The sequence below is a fragment of the Pongo pygmaeus genome, chromosome 1, assembly GCF_028885625.2.
Source record: "Pongo pygmaeus isolate AG05252 chromosome 1, NHGRI_mPonPyg2-v2.0_pri, whole genome shotgun sequence".
NCBI lineage: Eukaryota > Metazoa > Chordata > Mammalia > Primates > Hominidae > Pongo > Pongo pygmaeus.
This window is the reverse complement of record NC_072373.2, coordinates 168,103,135-168,126,680: the sequence shown is the minus strand read 5'-3', so window position 1 is coordinate 168,126,680 and position 23,546 is coordinate 168,103,135. Positions and strand designations below refer to the sequence as shown.

Genomic DNA, 23,546 nt, shown 5'->3' with positions numbered 1-23,546 from the left:
CAAAAATTAGCCAGGCATGGTGGCACGGGCCTGTAATCTCAGCTACTCAGGAGGCTGAGGCAGGAGAATCGCTTGAACCCAGGAGGCAGAGGTTGCAGTGAGCCGAGATTGCACCACTGCACTCCAGCCTGGGTGACAGAACGAGACTCTGTCTCAAAAAGAAAAAACAAAACAAAACAAAAATTATCCGGGCATGGTGGCGTGCTCCTGTAATCCCAGCTACTGGGGAGGCTGAGGCAGGAGAATTGCTTGAATCCAGGAGGCTGGGGTTGCAGTGAGCCAAGATCATGCCACTGCACTCCAGCTGTGGCGACAGAGACTCTGTCTCAAAAAAAGAAAGAAAGAAAAAAAAGAAAAAAATAACTCGCAGAGGAAATAGCCAGTGCAAGGGCCCTGAGGCAGGAAGTTCCGTGTTTTTTGAGGAACAGAAAGAGACAGTGTTTCTGTTGTCAGGAGAGTAGTGCGAAGACAATGTTGAAGGGGCAGTCCGGATAGAACGAGGAGGTAGAAATTTAACCGAAACAGGAAGCCACTGAACGGTATTGGAGGAGGAGAAGGATTGCAGAGGGGTCGCGGGAGAGGCCAGGGAGCAGTTGGAGGTGACTTCAGTGATCCAGGTGAGAGACAACGGGGCTTGGACTGGGCTGGAGCTGTGAAGATGGAGAGAAGCCGGCAAATTCAAGGACTCAGGAATGGATTAACTGCGAGGGTTGAAGAAAAGGAAAGAGGTGACCTTGGGGTTCAGGCCTGGGTGATGAGGCGCTTTAGTGGTGCCTTTATTCAGATTTGAGTCTGGAGTCGGGTCTGAGGGGTGGGGCTCGTTCAAGCGGAGGCACGGTGGAGACAGAGGGAATTGGGCTCAGTCGGGGGGCAGCAATGGAAGTCAGCAATTGCTTAGGGCGTAATGCGATTTCCGGGGAGGAGGCGAGGGCATGTAGACAGAGGGGGTTGGGACACACCGGGAGGGGAGGAGCCAGCCCGAGAGATCGGGAGTCCTCTCAGTCCTTAGTTACAAGGCTCCATCCTCACTTTGTTCGCTCCTCAGTCGTCCAGGCGGATTCCTTTTTCGCCAGGTAAGGCTGGCCCGGGTGCGTGGGGACCCGCGTGCCCCGGGTAAGGCTGGCCCAGGCGCGTGGGGTCCGGGGCGCACCGGGTAAGGCTGGTCCAGGGGCGTGGGGTCCGGGGTGCCCCAAGTACGGCTGATCCAGGCGCGTGGGGTCCGGAGTGCCCCAAGTACGGCTGGTCCAGGCGCGTGAGTTCCAGGGTGCCCCGGGTAAGGCTGGTTCAGGCGCGAAGGGCGCGGGGTGCCCCGGGTAAGGCTGGCCCAGGTACGTGAGGCCCGAGGTGCCCCAGGCAAGGCTGATCCGGGTGCATGCGTGGGGCCCGGTGTGGGGCAGGCAGTTGGCCCCCTCACTTGACTCCCTGCTCTTTCCCTAACCGTCCGTGGCGCAATGAGAAAAAAACTATCCTAAGACTTCTTTACCTCCAAATTGGAAACATTAAAGTAGCTCTGTGAAGGAAAAATAAAGTCAAGAAAATGAGGTGGTGCTTGACAAGTCCTAGCTTTAGCAAAAGAATGGACGGGCCAGGAGCAGTGGCTCACGCCTGTAATCCCAGCACTTTGGGAAGCCGAGGCGGGCGGATCACCTAAGGTCGGAGTTCGAGACCAGCCTGACCAACATGGAGAAACCTCGTCTCTACTAAAAACACAAAATTAGCCAGGCGTGGTGGCGCATTCCTGTAATCCTAGCTACTCGGGAAGCTGAGTCAGGAGAATCGCTTGAACCCGAGAGGCGGAGGTTGCACTGAGCCGAGATCGCGCCACTGCACTCCAGCCTGGGCAACAGGAGTGCCGGGCGCGGTGGCTCACGCCTGTTATTTTCCACACTTTGGGAGGCCGAGGCGGGGGCGGATCACGAGGTCAGGAGATCGAGACCATCCTGGCCAACTTGGGGAAACCCCGTCTCTACCAAAAATACAAAATTAGCTGGGTGTGTTGGCTCGCCCCTGTAGTCCCAGCTACTCGGGAGGCTGAGGCAGGAGAATCGCTTGAACCGGGGAGGCGGAGATTGCAGTGAGCCGAGATCGGGCCACTACACTCCAGCCTGGGAGGCAGAGAGAAACTCCGTCTCAAAAAAAAAAAAACAAAAAAACTTTAATTATGTGACTGGAAAAATTGATTTGGAAGTAAAAAGTTTTGCATTTTCTTCAATTTTCTGCAATTGTTAGGCAAATCGAATTCTTGTTCAAATTGCAAAAGGAAAGCGTGCCTTCCATAATAATGGACCCCAACTCTCACAAAGAAGAAACCATTCTCTCCGGCCCCTCCCTGGCCTCCTCAGATTCACCTCTGGGCCCTCCCCTTCCCTGCAGCCCTCTCCCGACTTGCACCCCAGACTCTGCTAATTGTATGTGCCTTTTTAAGCAAACACATGCATAGATAAGTGCTTTTTTTTCCAGTCTATAATATGAGGTGATTTTCTACGTTAAATAAACCTTAAACTTTGGTGTTATGAACTTGACTTGAATTCTAGGGACCAAGGCACAGCTTACAGGAGACCCAAGTCTTGCTCTGCAGAATTCGTCTTCCCAGCGAAGGTACAGAGGTGGATGAACTGCTGAGACCTGGTAAGTGGATGAACTGCTGAGACTTGGGGGTAAGTGCGGGTGGGGTTGGGGTGGGGTATTTTATTTTTTGAGAGGGAGTTTCGCTCTTGTCGCCCAGGCTGGAGTGCAATGGTGCCATCTCCGCTCACTGCAACCTCCGCCTCCTGGGTTCAAGCGATTCTCTTCCCTCAGCCTCCCAAGTAGCTGGGATTACAGGCGCCTGCCGCTATACCCGGCTAATTTTTGTATTTTTAGTAGAAACGGGGTTTTGCCATTTCGGTTAGGGTGGTCTGGAGCTCTTGAACTCCTGTGATCCTTCCACCTCCGTCTCCTAGTGATGGGATTACAGGCGTGAGTCACTGCGCCTGGACTGGGGAGGGGTATTTTGAGAGTAAAACGGGAAATGACCTTGGGTCTGGTAAAGAAATGAGGCCTACTTATAATCTAGTGTGGGTCAGGACCCTTTTGCAGTCTGGTGCTATTAGCAGAACCCACAATTCGTCATCGCTAGAAACCACATTTTGTTTCACATAACAGTTGTTGCAGGTTTTGCACTCTCACTACTTCAAGATTAAAAGGTAGGGCCGGGTGTGGTGGCTCACACCTGTAATCCCAGCACTTCGGGAGGTTGAGGAGGCCAGATCACTTGAGGTCAGGAGTTCGAGACCAGTCTGGCCAACATGGCGAAACCCCATCTCTACTAAAAAGTACAAAAATTAGCCGGGCGTGGTGGCACTCTCCTGTAGTCCCAGCTACACGGGAGGCTGAGGCAGGAGAATCGCTTGAACCCGGGAGGTGGAGGTTGCAGTGAGCCGAGATCCTTCCATTTCACTCCAGCCTGGGCAAGAGTGAGACGCCCTCTCAAAAAAAAAAAAAAAACATATATATATATATGTATATACACGCACACACACATATAGTTTAGTCCTGCTACTCAGTCTTGTTTAGTAGTAGGTTAAGAAGCTCATATATTCCAAATTTTTTATTATCTAAAAAATTTTTTAGAGATGGTTTTGCTATGTTGCACAGGCTGGTCTCAAATTCCTGGCCTCAAGTGATCCTGCTGCCCGGAAAGATGCTGGGATTACAGGCTTGAGCCACTGCACCCAGCCCAGTACTTTGGGAGGCCGAAGTGGGCGGATCACCTGAGGTCTGGAGCTGGAGACCAGCCTGGCCAACATGGTGAAACCCCATCCCTAAAAATACAAAAATTAGCTGGGTGCAGTGGTGCACGCTTGTAGTCCCAGCTACTCAGGAGGCTGAGGCAGGTGAATCGCTTCAACCTGGGTAGCAGGGGTTGCAGTGAGCTGAGATTGTGTCACTGCACTTCAGCCTGGGTGACAGAGTGAGACTCTGTCTCAAAAACAGAACAAAACAGAACAAAAAAACCCTGTGAATTACTTGAATGCCCACTGCTGAGGGAATTATTTATTGAACCAAAATATGTTCAAAATATGGCATGTCACACATAGAAGAGTGAGGTGTGCATATATAACTGGAAGACTACAAAATGGCCTATTGAAAAAAAGAAAATAGTGTTAAAAGTATAAAGCTATTAAAAAAAAGTAAATGTCCCCTGACCCAAGGAAAGAGACATACTAACTAGAAGTCGAAGTTGGCATTCTCCTTTATTGTCCTCCCATGCACCCATAAAAATCAGGCAGTTTATCTTGGTATGGTGGCACGCCTGTAATACCAGCTCCTCAGGAGACTGAGGTGAGAGGATCACTTGGTCCAGGAGTTTGTGACCAGTGAATGGTGATTACGCCACTGCTTGCCACGCTGGGCGAGAGTGAGACCTCAAAAAAAAAAAAAAAAGCAAAAACACAAAAGAAAAGTAACCTGTACATTGTGAGAGATACCACACCAAACTTTCGGTGGCCTCAGAGGTCAGATTATAGAGATGAGGGAATATTAATTGTTCTTATTAAAAAAAAAGAAAAAAGAAAAGAGAAGTCCATAATCCCCCCAGCAAATTCAGAAAAACACACACACCTACCCACCCACCCCACCCCGCCGATAAGAACAGGCTGCCAGTATTGAAAAGGTAATACACCACAAAGGAAATGCAAGCAGATAAACATATGAAAAGATGGCAGTCACAAGCCAAGGCAATGCAAATCAACAAGTTTTTTCCATCCCTAAAATTGAAGGAAAAGTTTATCCGCCCTCCCAACCCCCAGTCCCTTGAGGGAAGTGCTAAACATTTCTTTCCCTTCCCAACCAGTGCTCTTCTATATTGCATACTTTTAGAGTAACCTCCTTAAAATATAAAGCAGAACTTGGGAGTACACTGGTGAAAACCTCCCGTCTCCCTAATCACTTTTTTTTTTTTTGGCAGGGTCTTACTCTGTCACCCAGGCTGGAATGCAGTGATACAATTATAGCTCACAGTAACCTTGAACTCCTGGGCTCAAGTGATCTGCCCGCCTCAGCCTCCCAAGTAGCTGGGACTGCAGGCAGAAGCCAGGACGTCTGGTCCCTGAGCCCTTTTGATGGCTACCATCCAACCCTGAGACAAAATTTGCTAAACTTGTACCAGTCTCTGCTTTCTTCTTGATCAGGGATTTTGAACCCAGAGTCCCTGGGTAGTGTCTGGCTAGAATTCAGAGTATCTGATATCTTGGATGTGAAAAAGGTCACATATATTTGTTGTCATTAAACGCTAATTATAATTTAGCATTTAGCATTTGAGACTGGGAGCAGCGGCTCATGTTTGTAATCTTAGCACTTCGGGAGGCTGAGGCGGGTGGATCACCTGAGGTCAGGAGTTTGAAACCAGCCTGGCCAACATGGTGAAACCCCACCTCTACTAAAAATACAAAAATTAGCCGGGCATGGTGGCGTGTGCCTGCAGTCCCAGCAACTCAGGAGGCTGACGCAGGAGAATCGCTTGAACCCAGGAGGCAGAGTTTGCAGTGAGCCGAGATTGTGCCACTGCACTCCAGCCTAGTCCACAGAGTGAGACTCTTGTCTCAAAAAAAAAAAAAATTAGCATTTGATACAGTTAACGACAAATAATAAATCCTACCGTGCCCGGCTGTAATTTTCAGTTTTAAGCCAGGCATGGTGGTGTGTGCTTGTATTCCCAGCTACTCAGGAGGCTGAGACAGGAGTTTGAGTGTAGCCTCGGCAACATGGCAAGACCCTGTCTCTTTTAAAAAAATTAATTAATTTCGAGTTTCTCATTGCACCTGTCATGTACTATAGAGTGACTCTTGGAAAACACATTACCCAAAAAAGGTAGTGTTAGATAATAGGGCACTGGCCAGATTAATTACTGAAAAGGTCAAAAAATCCCCAGGGTCACTGTGAATGTGGCCAGGGTGGACATTTGCCCCTGCACTGGCTGTAATCAGGGTGTTCAAACACTGGAATGTGTTTTATGTGTTTTGATTTGCATTCTCCTAATATAATCTTTTTCTGTTTACTGTACATATGGGTTTTGTATATGTGTTTACAAAATGGGATTGTACTCTATATTTTCTGCATCATTTTTTCCCTCTAATATACCAAAGACATCCTTAACCAATGTGTATGATTCTAATATACTCTATTATGTATGGTATAATTTTTATACGTACATGGAACATATATTGTATGCACCATATAGAGTATATATATAACATGGTATATATATAACAATGTATGATTATGATTATGATTATTTGAGATGGAGTTTCACTCTTGTTGCCCAGGCTGGAGTGCAATGGCATGGTCTCAGCTCACTGCAACCTCTGCCTCCCGCATTCAAGCAATTGTCCTGCCTCAACCTCCCGAGTAGCTGGTGGCGCCCACCGCCACGCCTGGCTAATTTTTGTATTTTTAGTGGAGACGGGGTTTCACCATGTTGGCCAGGCTGATCTTGAACTCCTGACCTCAGGTGATCCACCCGCCTCGGCCTTCCAAAGTGCAGGAATTAAAGGCGTGAGCCACTGTGCCTGGCCATAATGTATATTATAATGTATATTTTATAAATTAATGTATTTATGTACTTATATATAATTACATCAATTCTATATAATCTCATTGTGTGCATAAACCATCATTTGTTCCATCCTTCTCTTATTAAAGGACATTGTTTTCTAGTATTTTTTGGCCACAAAAAACTCAGTACTAAAATTTCTATTCATGTATTCCTAAGTGTGCAGATGGTTTCATTCCTAATGGTAGATTCTCAAGGGGAGAGTATATGTATTATTTCTGACTTTAATAATAGGCTTTTCCAGTTTCCTGAAATGTTTAATAACTTCCTACTTCTGATGGGTAAAAGTGGTCTCATTGTTTTTTTATTATGTACTAAACTCCTGGGATTGGGCCACTTTTCACATGTTTACTATTGATTTACATTGTCTTTCCTAAAAATGTTTTATTTGTTTTAGTTTATCAATTTTATTTTATTTTTATTTTTACTTTGTTTTTGAGATGGAGTCTTGCTCGCTCTGTCGCCCAGGCTGTAGTGCAGTGGCATTAACCCTAATTCAACCTGTCTACCAGGGTCAAGTGATTCTCCTGTCTCAGCCTCTGGAGTAGCTGGGATTACAGGCGCCCACCATCATGCCTAGCTAATTTTTGTATTTTTAGTAGAGAAAGGGTTTCACCATGTTGGCCAGGCTGGTCTGGAACTCCTGACCTCAGGTGATCTGCCCTCCTCAACTTCCCAAAGTGCTGGGATTACAGGCATAAGCCACCACAACCAGCCTTAAGTTAATTTATTGTAGCGTTTATTGGACACAATAAAGGCACAATTGTTGTTATCAAAAAAATTTGTCCTTATGTGCCTGTAGAAGTTTACCCTTGTTTTCAGCTTTCTGTGTCATCTTGGCAAGTCAAGTAGAAGTCTATTTCACCAGGGAGAGCTCAGTGCTTTTCCTTAAGGATTTTCAGTTTTAAAAAAAATATTAGAAGCATTATCAGGCCAGGCCCGGTGCCACTGCACTCCAACCTCGGCGAGTGAGACCCTGCATAAGAAAAAAAAAAATTAGGAGCATTTTCAAACATCAATAAAAGTAAGAACTCATCACCCAGATTCAAAAACAAATATTTTTCCCCATTTGTTTAATCTCCCTTTTTTCTTTCTTACTTGTTTGCTGCGTTTTAAAGAAAATACCAGACATCATGCCATTTCACCTGTAATGTGAATGAGAGTATGTAGCTCTTATAAAATAATGACACTTTCTTAACTAAATACAGTATTATTGTTACAGTTAATAAAATATATATTCCTCAATATCATTTAATAATCAACCCATATTCAATACTCCCTGCATTTTACAGTTGATTCATTCAAATAGAGATCCAAAATAGGGGGAGCGTACATTGCATCTAGTGAATTCCCTTAGTCTCCTGAATGAGAGCGGGCCCCTTTATTCCTGTTGAAGTCCTGTATAGGGTCCTATGGACCTGTCCTGTGGACTATTTGGTTGCTTTCTCAGTCCTTGATTAGATTCAGATACTACTGGTGCTGGGTTTTTAAAATTTACTTAAGAGGGATGAGGCTGGGTGAAGTGGCTCACGCCTGTAATCCCAGCACTTTGGGAGGCCAAGGTGGGTGGATCACCTGAGGTTGGGAGTTCAAGACCAGCCTGACCAACACGGAGAAACCTTGTCTCTACTAAAAGTACAAAATTAGCTGGGCGTGGTGGCACATGCCTGTAATCCCAGCTACTCAGGAGGCTAAGGCAGGGGAACCGCTTGAACCTGGGAGGTGGAGGTTGTGGTGAGCCGAGATCACGCCATTGCCCTCCAGCCTGGACAGCAAGAGTGAAACTTCATCTCAAAAAAAAAAAGGGGGAGGGATGAAATGTGTAGCTAATATTGATTCCTTCTCTTTTTTAGTAATCATTTACATGTTTTACATGTTTCCTCTTTTGACCTTTTCTCTGGTGTAATCAAGATTTTCTGTATACATTTGTCCCCCTTACCTCCTGTTGCTCATATTTTGGAAGTTATTTTGTAATAAATGAGTGCCATGTTTTTTAAACAATTTTTTATAACTATCATGCTTTTTTCTTTTTCTTTTCTTTTTGTTTTTTTTAGCAGTTCATTTAAAATTTTTTATTTTTTATTTTTTTTGAGACAGAGGCTTACTATGTAGCCCAGAGGCACGATCTGAGCTCATTGCAACTTCCACATCCAAGGTTTAATTTTTTTTTTTTTTTTTTTTTTGAGACAGAGTCTTGCTCTTTTGCTCTGTTGCCCAGGCTGGAGTGCAATGGCACGATCCCAGCTTACTGCAACCTCCGCCTCCTGGCTTCAACTGATTCTCCTGCCTCAGCCTCCCGAGCAGCTGGGATTACAGGAACCCACCACCACGCCCAGCTAAATCTGTATTTTTAGTAGAGACAGGGTTTCACCATGTTGGCCAGGCTAGTCACGAACTCCTGACTGCAGGTGATCTGCCCACCTCAGCCTCCCAAAGTGCTGGGATTACAGGCATGAGCCACCTCACCCAGTCTAATTTGTTTTTTTAAAAAACTGGAGATGAGATCTCACTACATTGCTGAGGCTGGTCTCAAACTCCTGGGCTCAAGCAATCCGCTCACTCACCTCGGCCACCGAAGGTGCTGGGATTACACGTGTGAGCCACTGCGCTTGGCCTGTTTTAAATTTTTATGGTTACGTAGTAGATGTATATATTTATTTCCATACAGGCATGCAATGTGTAATAATCACATCAGGGTAAATGGGGGTATCCTATCCACCACCTCAAACATTTATCATTTCTTCTTGTTACAAACGTTCCAATTACACTCTTTAAGTATACAATAAGCTATTGTTGAGTGTAGGTACCCTGTTGTGCTATCAAATACTAGATCATTTTTGTACCCGTTAACCATCCCTATTCCCCACACTCGCCCACCTACTGCCCTTCCCAGGCTCTGGTAACTATCATTCTACTATCTTTTTTTTGAGACAGGGTCTCACTCTGTCACCCAGTACAGTGGCATAATCTTGGCTCACTGCAACCTCCACCTCCTGGGTTCAAGCGATTCTTATACCTCAGACTCCTGAGTAGCTGGGATTACAGGTGCGTGCCACCACGTCCGGCTAATTTTTTTTTCTTTTGAGACGGAGTCTCGCTCTGACACTCAGGCTGGACTGCAGTGGCACGATCTAGGTTCACTGCAAGCTCTACCTCCCAGGTTCACACCATTCTCCTGCCTCAGCCTCCCAAGTAGCTGGGACTACAGGTGCCTGCCACCACGCCCAGCTAATTTTTGTTTTTATATTTTTAGTAGAGAAAGGGTTTCACTGTATTAGCCAGGATGGTGTCTTATCTCCTGACCTTGTGATCCACCTGCCTCGGCCTCCCAGAGTGTTGGGATTACAGGCGTAAGCCACCACGCCTGGCCTCTGCTAATTTTTGTATTTTTAGTAGAGATAGGGTTTCGCCATCTCGGCCAGGCTGGTCTTGAAGTCCTGACCTCAGGGGATCCACCTGCCTTGGCCTCCCAAGGTGCTGGGATTCTAGATGTGAGCCCCCGTGCCTGGCCTTTTTTTCGCTATTCTCTAGAAGAGTTTGGGCACAGCTAAGATAATAGTCGCTTCTAAATTTTCTGATTTAATTATGAAAGTTGAATGGTGCTCCCATTGTTGAACCATGCTTTATCTGTAGTTGTGTCCCCTTGTTATTCATAGTGTTCCTTATTTGTATTTTGGTTTTGTTAATTGTCTATAAGTTTCTGTTTTTCATTTCTTTGATTTGTGCGCATCCCTTTTGGTTTCTTGGGTAGATTTTGCCCGTAATCTGGTAATTTAACTTTAATTTTTATTCTTTCTAGAAAATTCTAAAGTTTTAAGTCTATACATTTTCCTCAAAGCACCACTTTAGCTACATTCCCCAAGTTTTGATAGGTAATTATCATTTTGATTTAGTATTTTAAGTTTCTCCACTAGTTTGACTGAATAGTCATTTTAAAATTTAAATAACTTTAACATTTAGTATTTAAACATTAAACATAGAAGTTTTTAAGTTTAATTTATCTTTTACTTTTATGCTATCATTTTTCCTGATTCAATTTTTATTGCAATGAAAAATTTCTGAAATTATTTTTTAGAAACAAGGTCTCACTATGTTGCCCAGGCTGATGTTGAACTTCTGGGCTCAAGTAATCATTCCACCTTAACCTCCCAGAGTGCTAGGATTACAGGTGTGGCACCGTGCCCTGCCTGAAATTCTTGGTTGGGTGCTGAGCATATATCTTTTGCCCTGACAAGAATGACATTTTAGCTGCTTATATGATTCTTATTTTGCAGGGGAGGGGACAGGGTCTCACACTGTCACCCAGGCTGGAGTGCAGTGATATGATGTCAGCTCACTGCATCCTCTGCCTCCCTCAGGCTCAAGTGATCCTCTTACCTCAGCCTCCCTTATTACTGGGACTACAGTGCATGCCACCACACCAGGCTAATTTTTGTTAGAGACAGTTTCACCATGTTACCCAGGCAGGTCTCAATCTCCTGAGCTCAAGTGATTCACCTGCCTTCACCAGGGAAGCCTTTCTAGATCTCCCCGTACTCTAAAAATCAATATTCTTGGCTGGGCGTGGTGGCTCAAGCCTGTAATTCCAGCACTTTGGAGGCCGAGGCAGGCGGATCATGAGGTCAGGAGTTCGAGGCCAGCCGCCAGCATGGTGAAACCTCGTCTCTACTAAAAATACAAAAAAAATTATCTGGCACCTGTAATCCCAACTACTCAGGAGACTGAGGCAGGAGAATTGCTTAAACCTGGGAGGCGGAGGTTGCAGTGAGCCGAGATCACGCCATTGCACTCCAGCCTGGGTGACAAGAACAAGAGTCTGTCAAAAGAAAAAAACAAAACAAAACCAATGAAAACTCTCTTCTCTCTCTCTCTTTTTTTTTTTTTTGAGACAGTCTTGCTGTGTTGCCCAGCCTGGAGTTCAGTGGCTTGAACTCGGCTCACTGCAACCTCTGCCTCCCAGGTTCAAGCAATTCTCCTGCCTCAGCCTCCTGAGTAGCTGGGATTACAGGCATGTGCCACCATACCTGGCTAATTTTTGTATTTTTGTAGAGACAGGGTTTTGCCATGTTGGCCAGGCTGGTCTTGAATTCCTGACCTCAAATGATCCGCTCACCTCAGCCTCCGAAAGTGCTGGGATTACAGGCGTGAGCCACTGTGCCTGGCCAACAATATTCTTCTGTTGAGACAAGGTCTCACTCTGTCGCCCAAGGTGGAGTGCAGTGGCACAATCACAGCTCACTGCAGTCTTAACTTTCCAGGCTCAAGTCATCCTTGAACCTGAGCCTCCCAAGTAGCTGGGACCACAGGCGTGTGTCACTATGCCCAGCTAATTTTTTTATTTTTTGTAGAGACAAGTCACCCTATGTTGCCCAGGCTGGTCTCGAACTCCTGGGGTCAAGTGATCCTCCCACCTCAACCTCTCAAAGTGCTGGGATTACAGGTGTGAGCCACGATGCCTGGCCAAGAAAGTCATTTTGAATTGACTTGATAATTGGTTTTCAGAAAAAGTCTTAATGTTAACAATCTCTGCAATTCAAAAGGGACAACTATTTCTCAATTTTGCGTAAGATTCTATTCAAGTTAGCTTAGATTTGGATGATGTGGTATGATACATATGTTGGTTTTTTAAAGAATAACATCTATTATAATGAATCTCATTATAGAGAACACAGACAACAAAGTTAATAGTATGGCAAATCAGACAGCTTCATTCTTAGTTATCTGCTCTTTGGTTAATTTATTGCATTCAAATCACTATGTAAAGGGAATTTTCATGATCATTTATAAATTTTGAATTCTAATTTTTTTCTAGTCTTACCCATTTTGTTAGTGAACTTTTTATTAATTTATTATGGAGTGCACCCAGCATAGTTTTCTTAACTAAGCTCATATTCTTAACAAGTTTCTCAAGAGAATTCTTTAGTAAGTAATTTTTCATTTTTTTATATTTCAGATTGACGTATTTTAAGATTTTTTAACTTCTGAAGTCTAGCAGGCCTGTAAGAACAAAAATCATTCTGCAGGATTTAAAAACAGAATCCAGTCTTGACAACATATCCACAATGTCTGATGTATCTACTAGTGTACAATCGAAATTTGCTAGACTTGCAAAGAAACAGGAAAATATCACCTATATGAAAAGAGAGCAGTTAACAGAAACTGATAAGGACATAGCTCCGGTAGTAGATTTAAAATGCAAGGACGTATCAGCAGTTATGAATAAGTTTAAGGTCTTAATGGAAATTCAAGACCTGATGTTTGAGGAGATGAGGGAAACTCTTAAAAATGACCTAAAGGCAGTTTTAGGAGGAAAAACTACAATACCTGAGGTAAAGAATTCAGAGAACTCCAGTAGTAGGACAGAGTTTCAACAAATAATCAATTTAGCATTACAAAAAACAGGGATGGTAGGGAAAATAGAAGGAGAAAACTCTAAAATAGGTGATGATAATGAAAATTTAACCTTTAAATTAAAAGAAGTAAATGACCTGAGTGGTAAATTAGACAATGCTAACGAATACAATAGTAATGATGGTAAGAAATTACCCCAGGATGAATCACGAAGTTACGAAGTCATGGGAAGTATGGAAGAAACCTTATGCAATATAGATGACAGAGATGGAAATCGCAATGTCCATTTAGAAATTACAGAAAGAGAGAGTAGGAAGGATGGAGAGGATGAATTTGTCAAAGAAATGAGAGAGGAAAGAAAATTTCAGAAATTCAAGAATAAAGAGGACATTTTAAAAGCCTCCAGAGAAGAAAAAGTGTTGATGGATGAAGGAGCAGTACTTACCCTGGCAGCCGACCTTTCATCAGCAACACTGGATATTAGTAAGCAATGGAGTAATGTCTTCAACATTCTGAGAGAACATGATTTTGAACCTAAATTTCTGTGTGAAGTTAAATTAGCATTTAAATGTGATGGTGAAATAAAGACATTTTCAGATCTGCAAAGCCTTAGAAAATTTGCCAGCCAAAAATCTTCTATGAAAGAATTACTGAAAGATGTACTCCCACAAAAGGAAGAAATAAATCAAAGAGGAAGAAAATATGGAATTCAAGAAAAAAGGGTAAGCATACAAATGTATAAATGTATAAAGCTTATGTATAAATGTAATAGTTGGCACGGTTATTTTGAAGGATAAATCAATTTTTTTTTTCTCGAGATGGAGTTTCGCTCTTGTTGGCCAGGCGGGAGTGCAATGGCACAATCTCGGCTCACTACAACCTCTGCCTCCCAGGTTCAAGTGATTCTCCTGCCTTGGCCTCCCAAGTAGCTGGGATTACAGGCATGCATCACCACGCCCAGATAATTTTGTATTCTCAGTACAGATGGAGTTTCTCCGTGTTGGTCAGGCTGGTCTCAAACTCCCGACCTCAGGTGATCTACGTTGGCCACCCAAAGTGATGGGATTACAGGTGTGAGCCACTGTGCCCGGCTGGTTATATCAATTTTTAAAAAATGATTCCTTAAAAGTAAAAGCATGATATTAAAAGTAATGATTTAAATGGCACTTTTTTTTTTTCTGTGAAGGTTTTATTATGGGCAGAGGGCAAGGGGGCCTTAGGCCTTCTTGGCAGCTGGTTTCATCATGGTGGCCAAGACGGCGCTCAGCTCCTCTCCCTGTTGGTGTGAATGTGTGACCTCACCCTTTTCTTGATGAACTTGAGGGCCTGTTTGTCCTTTGAGACCTGGAACAACTCCGTGGTGTGATACTCTATGTGGCGAAGCAACACACCTCTCACATCATGTCTCACACTAACTTGGTGTGTTTGGTCAGATGCCTGAAGCAGTGGCAGTGCCTGGGCTTTTGCTCATGTTCTTGATCACCTTGTTGCCCTTGTTGAGACCCAAAGCCTTGGGGTCACACAGAGCAGTGGCTGCTGTTCTCCAATGCCTGCTGTGCTGGAAGGTGCTTTTTTTTTTTTGAGGTAAAGTCTTGCTCTATTGCCCTGGCGGGGGTGCGGTGGCTCAATCTGAGCTCACTGCACCCTCCACCTCCCAGGCTCAAGTAATCCTCCTACTCCAGCCTCCTGATAGCTGGGACCACATGCATGCACCACCACACCCAGCTAATTTTTGTACTTTTTGTAGAGACAAGGTTTCGCCACGTTGCCCATGCTGGTCTCAAACTCCTGGGCTTAAGCAGTCTAAGTGCCTTGGCCTCCCAAAGTGCTGGAATTACAGGTGTGAGCCACCATGCCCAGCCAAGGTCTATATTCGTAAGCCAATATTTTTTCACATGTTTTCAAATGAATGCTTCTCCTCTGCCTTTCCAACATTTCCAAGTGTAACCTCTGCAAAGTGAGAATCCATAAGGAAAAGGTACACTTGAATCAACAAATTATTTAAGAATCAGTATTTAATCTCAGAAATTAGCTGCTTCCAGTGTTTACACAGATGAGGCACCTAACCTGTCCTGGAGGGTTTGGGAAGGTTGAAAAGCTCAGTGGCATACTAAGGGCTTCAGGGAATATTAGGAGCCAACATTTATATTGCAGACATCATCAGAAGCTCAATACCTTGCTTACTTTGTATTACAACAATCCTGGGGTGGTGCTGTCATTAGACCCTGCTGTATAAGGAAAATTGAGGCACTAGTAGCAAATGTGGCAATTGGGCCAGGGTTTGAATAGTTTTGAACTGAGCTTGTATTCCTAACCAAAGCCTGCTTGTCTTTAAAGTCCTAAGGCTAGAGTGTAAACTGCAATTGGGGTCTTTTTTTTTTTTAATTGAATTTGTTGTTATCTGTGGAGAAAGGTAAATGTGAGCCTGGGGTTTTTGTTTGTGTGTGCTTATGATCTTCCTAAAGCAGATTGTAAACTTCAGCCAGATTACAATGCCTATTTACCATAGGACTCTCACATACAATAAGCAGACACTTCATTAAAACAGGTAATTACTGAGGATCAATCACATACACAGCAGTAAGTGTTGAGGGATCTAGAAGGAAGAAAGTAGACATTATGACCTCAGAATTCGTTTCAAGATTACACAAGAAATGACAAGTATCTTGAGATGATCATAGGGAGACTTGACTTGTTTGGGGACCTAGGCCTTCAAGAACAATTAATATTTAAGCACTTTTTCAGATATTTTCTGTCAGAATTGAAGCCATATTAAAATTAGTGAAATTGAAGTTTTAATTCTTTAAAAGACAAATGATTTAAATAAATAAGTCTTCTTTTTTTTCTTTGTTTAATTTTCAGGGTAAAACCCTAATAGACTCAAAGCATAGAGCTGGAGAAATGACCAGTGATGGCTTGAGCTTTCTATTTCTTAAAGAAGTAAAAGTTGCTAAGCCAGAGGAGATGAACAACTTAGAGACTCAAGAGGAAGAGTTTTCCGAGCTAGAGGAGCTGGATGAAGAGGCCTCAGGGATGGAGGATGATGGAGAAGATACCTCAGGGCTGGAGGAGGAGGAGGAAGAGCCCTCAGGGCTGGAGGAGGAAGAAGAAGAAGAGGCCTCAGGGTTGGAGGAGGACGAGGCCTCAGGGCTAGAGGAGGAAGAGGAACAGACTTCAGAACAGGACTCAACCTTTCAGGGTCATACTTTGGTAGATGCAAAGCATGAAGTTGAGATAACCAGTGATGGCATGGAAACTACTTTCATTGACTCCGTAGAGGATTCTGAATCAGAGGAGGAAGAGGAAGGAAAGAGCTCTGAAACAGGGGAGGTAAAGACTACCTCCCTGACTGAGAAAAAAGCCTCACGTAGACAAAAAGAAATTGCCTTTAGTTATTTGGTTGGGGACTCTGGGAAGAAAAAGTTGGTGAAACACCAGGTGGTACACAAAACCCAGGAGGAAGAGGAAACAGCTGTGCCCACAAGTCAAGGAATTGGCACACCCTGTTTGACCTTATGTTTGGCCTCTCCCTCAAAGTCACTAGAGATGGGTCATGATGAGCATAAAAAGCATTCACATACAAATTTGAGTATTTCAACAGGAGTCACCAAACTTTTTAAGAAAACAGAAGAAAAGAAACACAGAACTCTGCACACAGAAGAACTAACATCCAAAGAAGCAGACTTAACAGAGGAAACAGAAGAAAACTTGAGAAGTAGTGTGATTAATAGCATCAGAGAGATAAAAGAGGAGATTGGAAATTTGAAAAGTTCCCATCCAGGTGTCTTGGAAATTAAAAATTCAGTCGATGATCTGAGTAGCAGAATGGACATACTTGAAGAAAGAATAGACAGTCTAGAAGATCAAATTGAAGAATTCTCTAAGGATACAGTACAAATGACCAAACAGATAATTAGTAAAGAAAGGCAAAGAGATATAGAGGAGAGATCTAGAAGTTGCAACATTCGTTTGATAGGAATTCCAGAAAAAGAAAATTATGAGAATAGGGCAGAGGACATAATTAAGGAAATAATTGATGAAAACTTTGCAGAACTAAAGAAAGGTTCAAGTCTTGAGATTGTCAGTGCTTGTCGAGTACCTAGTAAAATTGATGAAAAGAGACTGACTCCTAGACACATCTTGGTGAAATTTTGGAATTCTAATGATAAAGAGAAAATAATAAGGGCTTCTAGAGAGAGAAGAGAAATTACCTACCAAGGAACAAGAATCAGGTTGACAGCAGACTTATCACTGGACACACTGGATGCTAGAAGTAAATGGAGCAATGTCTTCAAAGTTCTGCTGGAAAAAGGCTTTAATCCTAGAATCCTATATCCAGCCAAAATGGCATTTGATTTTAGGGGTAAAACAAAGGTATTTCTTACTATTGAAGAATTTAGAGATTATGTTTTGCATATGCCCACCTTGAGAGAATTACTGGGGAATAATATACTTTAGCACTCTAGGGTGACTACAAACTATATGCTTTCCTCCCCCAGCACGCATCCAAAAATCAACAAGTAAAACGAAAATACACTTCTACCCAGAAGGATGGACAGCTAATAGCACACTTGTGGATGAGGAGCCAAGAAATATTACAGATATTACCTAGATGCTAATAAAGGGTATGTTTAAAAAAAATAGGCTGGTCTCGATGTAGTGAGTTGTTTCAGTTGATTGTTCAGTCAGTTACAGATAGAATTCCTTGTTCTACCTCCCCCCCACCACCTCACTACTGCAGTTGACTAGTCTTTTTAGGATTTATATTATCCGGCCGGGCGTGGTGGCTCACGCTTGTAATCCCAGCACTTTGGGAGGCTGAGGTGGGTGGATCACAAAGTCAGGAGATCAAGACCATCCTGGCTAACACGGTGAAACCCTGTCTCTACTAAAAACACAAAAAATTAGCCAGGCATGGTGGCGAGCGCCGGTAGTCCCAGCTACTCGGGAGGTTGAGGCAGGAGAATGGCGTGAATCCGGGAGGCGGAGCTTGCAGTGAGCCGAGATCGCGCCACTGCACTCCAGCCGAGGCCACAGAACAACACTCCGTCTTAAAAAAAAAAAAAAAAAATTTTGTGCTAGCTTGTCTAAGAATAAACTTGGGGGAGGGCTGCACCTGTCAAGATAACCTGTCAATGTAGGGGACAGTAACAGAAAAGCACAGGGGAAAAGATGGCAAGGTTAGTTAAAATAGAAAAGTGCTCAGTGCCTCATACCTGTAATCCCAGCACTTTGGGGGGCCAAGGCAGGTGGATCACTTGAGCCCAGGAGTTCAAAGGCCATCCTGGGCAATGTGGCAAAACTGTCTATAAAAAAATAACGAAAAGAGGAAGAAATGATATTTCACAAATTTATGTCATTTCTCGTGATGTGATTCTTGAATATATTAAATCTTTTTCCTTTGAATACTGTATGCTGTTTGCTTAAAAATTTTTGATTTTACATTTTCTGAAGTACTTTGTCATATGTAGTGTGTAATAAGTTACATTTTATTGCACAAACCCATTCCTGGACAGATGAAATCTCTTCCATAACATGTGACACTTAGGTTTTCAGTTAATTATTTAAGAATGAAATGAGTTGGCCAGATGCCATTGCTCACACCTGTAATCCAAGCACTTTGGGAGGCCAAGGCGGGTGGATCATGAGGTCAAGAGATCAAGACCATCATGGCCAACATGGTGAAACCCCATCTCTACTAAAAATACAAAAAAAATTAGTTGGACATGGTGGTGCTTGCCTGTAGTCCCAGCTATTCAAGATGTTGGGTAGGAGAATCCCTTGAACCTGGGAGGCGGAGGTTGCAGTGAGCTGAGATGGCACCACGGTACTCCATCCTGGTGACAGAGCAAGACTCTGTCTCAAAAAAAAAAAAAAAAAAAATCCACTTGCAATGGATGAGTAGTGAAATTAAGGAGAGGGAGTGATCTAGTCATTTAGACTGCTACTAGTACTAATTCAGTATATTCCTTTTTTTTTTCACCCTAAACAATAGCATTTCGGCATAACTGGTATAATATAAAAATCAGGCTGGGCATGGTGGCTCATGCCTGTAATGCCAGTACTTTGGGAGGCTGAGACGGGTGAATCACCTGAGGTCAGGAGTTCGAGACCAGCCTGGCCAACTTGGCGAAACCCCATCTCTACTAAAAATAACAAAAATTACTTGGGTGTGGTGGCGGGCACCTGTAATCCCAGCTACTTGGGAAGCTGAGGCATGATAACCGCTTGAACCTAGGAAGTGGAGGTTGCAGTGAGCCAAAATTGTGCCACTGCACTCCAGCCTGGGAGACAGAATGAGTGAAACTCGTCTCAAAAAAAAGAAATCAGGCCAGGCGTGATGGCTCAATCCCATAATCCCCGTCTGCAAAGATGAGGCAGAGATTGGAGTGATGCTTCTGCAAGCCAAGGAACACCATGTGTTCTCAGCAACTTTAGCTCTCATAAGCTAAAGGAGGTAAGGAAGGAATCTTCCCTAGATCTTTTGGTGTGAGCATGATCCTGCCAATACCTTGATCTCGGACTTCTAGCCTCCAGAACCACAAGGGAATACATTCTTATTTTAAGTCACCTAGCTTGTGGTACTTTGTGACGGCAGGCCTACACAACGAATGCAGTAGTCATGAACCCAATTCACCTCCCAAACACTGCTGTACCCTAGACTCATAGCCGGTTGCTGCAGAGATATTGGTGGGTGGAAGATTAGAAGAGGCCAAACCACAGGAATCTGCTTACTGATTGATTTGCAGCAGCCAGGTTGAGACAGAGAAGCCTGCACCTCTGCAGTAGCCTCAACATGGATGCTTACATTGACATTTATTTTTGAGACAAGGTCTCTCGCCCAGGCTGGAGTGCAGTGGCACAATCATCAGGGCTCACTGCAGCATCAACCTCCCAGGCTCAAGTGATCCTCCTGCCTCAGCCTCCCAAATAGCTGGAATCATAGGCATGCACCACCATGCCCAGGTAATTTTTTGGTGTTTTTTGTAGAAACAGAGTTTCACCATGTTGCCCAGGCTGGTCTCAAACTGCTGGGCTCAAGTGATCAGCCCACCTTAACGTCCCAAAGTGCTGGGATTATAAGCGTGGCCACCTTGCCTGAGCACTTTGACGTATTTATACAAAGTCAAGACTTCTCTTATCTTGTGGGGTTTATTTGAGTATAGTAATTAAGCTGCTTTTTTTCCAAGGCTGAGGGAAAGGAAAAGATAATTCCAGTGCAGGAAGTAGATAGAATTGAGAATCTCCTGTCCCTGCTACTCGATCAAGTCTAGGCAGTGTCCCTCTCTTGATTTTCCCCTTTATCCTCAGTCCTCACTTATTCTTCCCCTGCCTCCCAGTGTTCACTTACTCTATGTGTCATGTAAATCCTTGGAGACATGGTTTTCTTCTAAAATACATCATTTTGTGAGTGTGTTCTTAATGTATGTAAGTGATTGTAGTACTGTGATAGTGAATGAAGACCATGCAAATGAGGAGAAACTTAGGCTATATATTCAGACCTTGCTCTGCCGGGCACGGTGGCTCACACCTATAATCCCCGCAATTTGGGAGGCCGAGGCAGGTGGATCATTGGAGGCCTGGAGTTTGAGACCAGCCTGGCCAACATGGTGAAACCCCGTCTTTCCTAAAAATACAAAAACTAGCCGGGTGTGGTGGTGTGCACCTGTAATCCCAGCTTCTTGGGAGGCTGAGGCAGGAGAATTGCTTGAACCCAGGAAGTGGAAGTTGCAGTGAGCCGAGATTGCACCACTGCACTTCAGCCTGGGCGATACAGCGACAGTCAGTCTCAAAAACAAACAAATGGCCGGGTGCAGTGGCTGACACCTGTAATCCCAGCACTTTGGGAGGCTGAGGCAGGTGGATCACCTGAGGTTGGGAGTTCGAGACCAGCTTGACCAACATGGAGAAACCCTGCCTCTACTAAAAAATACAAAATTAGCCGGGCGTGGTGGTGCATGCCTGTAATCCCAGCTACTTGGGAGGCTGAGGCGGGAGAATCGCTTGAACCCAGGAGGCAGAGGTTGCAGTGAGCTGAGATCATGCCATTGCATTCCAGCCTGGGCAAAAAGAGCAAAACTCCATCTCAAACAAACAAACAAACAAATAATTCAGATCTTGGTCTGGCAGAGGAGGCAGCCACCATCACTAGTGTTTGACAAAGACTCAGAGGCAGAGGCAGTCAGGGGGAGCAGAAAAGCTTCATAGTGAAATAAAAAGGGATGGCCTCAGGTATGTGTGTCCTCTGATTGGAAGTTGTTGGCATGGAGAGGCTAACTAGAAGCAGGACTTCTTATGTGATGGCTTTGAGGAACATATCTTTTTCTCTGCTTGGTCCTGAGTTTGGAGCAAAAATAGGGAAATTGGCCGTCGCTGACCAACTGACCGTTCTGGACCAATTGCTGCAGAGGTTGTGGTTTGGCTTCCCCAGTGATTGCTGCAGAAGTTGTTGGTCAGAGTTCTGTTGTCATGTATGCTTTGGCCATTGTCTGTTTGTATACTGAGTCTCTTCCACCTGAAGGCCTAGGATGAAATATGTATTTCCCTGTATCCTCCCTTGCATTCTCATTTTCACTACCACAAAACCGCATCCCTTCTCTGATTAGTGAAGTTGAGAATCTCTCCATATATTTTTCAGCCATTTAGAGTTTGTCTTCTGTGAATTGCTGATTAATATCTTTTTTCTTTTTTTTTTGAGATGGAATCTTACGCTGTCGCCCAGGCTGGAGTGCAGTGGCACGACCTTGGCTCACCACAACCTCCACGTCCCGGATTCACGCAATTCTACTGCCTCAGCCTACCTAGTAGCTGGGATGACAGGCGCCAGCCACCATGCCCAGCTAATTTTTTTTTTTTTTTTTTTTGAGACAGAGTCTAGCTCTGTTGCCCAGGCTGGAGTGTAGTGGCACGATCTCGGCTCACTGCATCCTCCGCCTCCCGGGTTCAAGCGATCCTCCTGCCTCAGCCCCCCAGTAGCTTGGATTACAGGCATGTGCCACCATGCCTGGATAATTTTTGTATTTTTAGTAGGGACAGGGTTTCGCCATGTTGGCCAGCTGGTCTCAGACTCCTGATCTTAGATGATCTGCCTGCTTTGGCCTCCCAAAGTGCTAGGATTACAGGGGTGAGCCACCGTGCCCGGCCCGAAAATTTTTGTATTTTTAGTAGAGATGGGGTTTCTCCATGTTGGCTAGGCTGGTCTCAAACTCTTGACCTCAGGTGATCCGCCCGCCTCGGTCTCCCAACGTGCTGGGATTATAGGCATGAGCCACCATCAATGTTCTTTCATCAATTTCAAAAACAAACACCTCTTTTCTTTTTATTGCTAGTTTGCAGAAGTTCCTTGTATATCTGGGTAGCAATCCCATATTGTTTTTATTTTATTTTTCTTTTTTCTGAGACGAGTCTCACTCTGTTGCCCAGGCTGGGATGCAGTGGTGGGATCTCAGTTCACTGCAACCTCCGCCTCCTCAGTTCAAGCAATTCTCCTGCCTCAGCCTCCTGAGTAGCTGGGATTACAAGCATGTGTCATCACGCCCAGCTAATTTTTGTATTTTTAGTAGAGATTCACCATGTTATCCAGGCTGGTCTCGAACTCCCGACCTTGTGATCCACCAACCTTGGCCTCTCAAAGTGCTGGGATTAGAGGCGTGAGCCACTGAGCCTGGTCAAAGATTTTTTTATTTTTTATTTTTTTTGTTGCCAGGCTGGAGTGCAGTGGTGCAATCTGGGCTCACTGCAACCTCCGCCTTCTGGGTTCAAGCGATTCTCCTGCCTCAGCCTCCCGAGTAGCTGGGACTACAGGCACGTGCCACCATGCCTGGCTCATTTTTTGTATTTTTAGTAGAGACAGGGTTTCACCATGTTGGCCAGGATGGTCTCGAACTCCAGACCTCGTGATCCACCCACCTCAGCCTCCCAGAGTGCTGGGATTACAGGTGTGAGCCACTGTGCCGGGCCCCGGTCAATGATCTTAAATTTCAAATGGTTCATCTGTGTTTTTCAAACTTACGTTATTTGTATTTTCGTGTATTGCCTTCAGGTGTTTTTAAAAAATGTTTATTTTTAATTGTGCTTGCAATCACATAAGATTTAACTTGACATCTTAAACATTTTTTTTTTTTTTTTTTTGAGACGGAGTCTTGCTCTGTCTCCCAGGCTGGAGTGCACTGGCACGATCTCGGCTCACTGCAAGCTCCGCCTCCCGGGTTCATGCCATTCTCCTGCCTCAGCCTCCTGAGTAGCTGGGACTACAGGCGCCCACCACCACACCCAGCTAATTTTTTTGTATTTTTGGTAGAGACGGGGTTTCACCGTGTTAGCCAGGATGGTCTCAATCTCCTGACTTCATGATCCACCCACCTCGGCCTCCCAAAGTGCTGGGATTACAGGCGTGAGCCACTGCGCCTGGTCAACACCTTAAACATTTTAAGTGTACAGTTCAGTAGTGTGTTAAGTATATTCATATTGTTGTGCAACAAATCTCTACAACTTTTTCATCTTGCGAAACTGAAACTCTATGCCCATTAAACACTAATTCCTCCTTCCCCCTACTTCTAGCAATCACTTTTTTACTTTCTGTTTCTATGATTTTTTTTTTTTT

General features: G+C 44.3%; 1 protein-coding gene across 1 annotated transcript; it reads left to right on the top strand.

Annotated features, from left to right (window-relative positions):
* The first annotated feature begins 967 nt into the window (after positions 1-967).
* L1TD1 (LINE1 type transposase domain containing 1) lies at positions 968-18,349 on the top strand. Its single transcript, XM_054502356.2, has 4 exons — positions 968-1,073; positions 2,535-2,628; positions 12,546-13,665; positions 15,806-18,349. Exons 3-4 carry the CDS (start codon positions 12,655-12,657, stop codon positions 17,399-17,401), a joined length of 2,607 nt encoding a protein of 868 aa, XP_054358331.1. The 5' UTR covers positions 968-1,073; positions 2,535-2,628; positions 12,546-12,654; the 3' UTR covers positions 17,402-18,349.
* Positions 18,350-23,546: the final 5,197 nt, after the last annotated feature.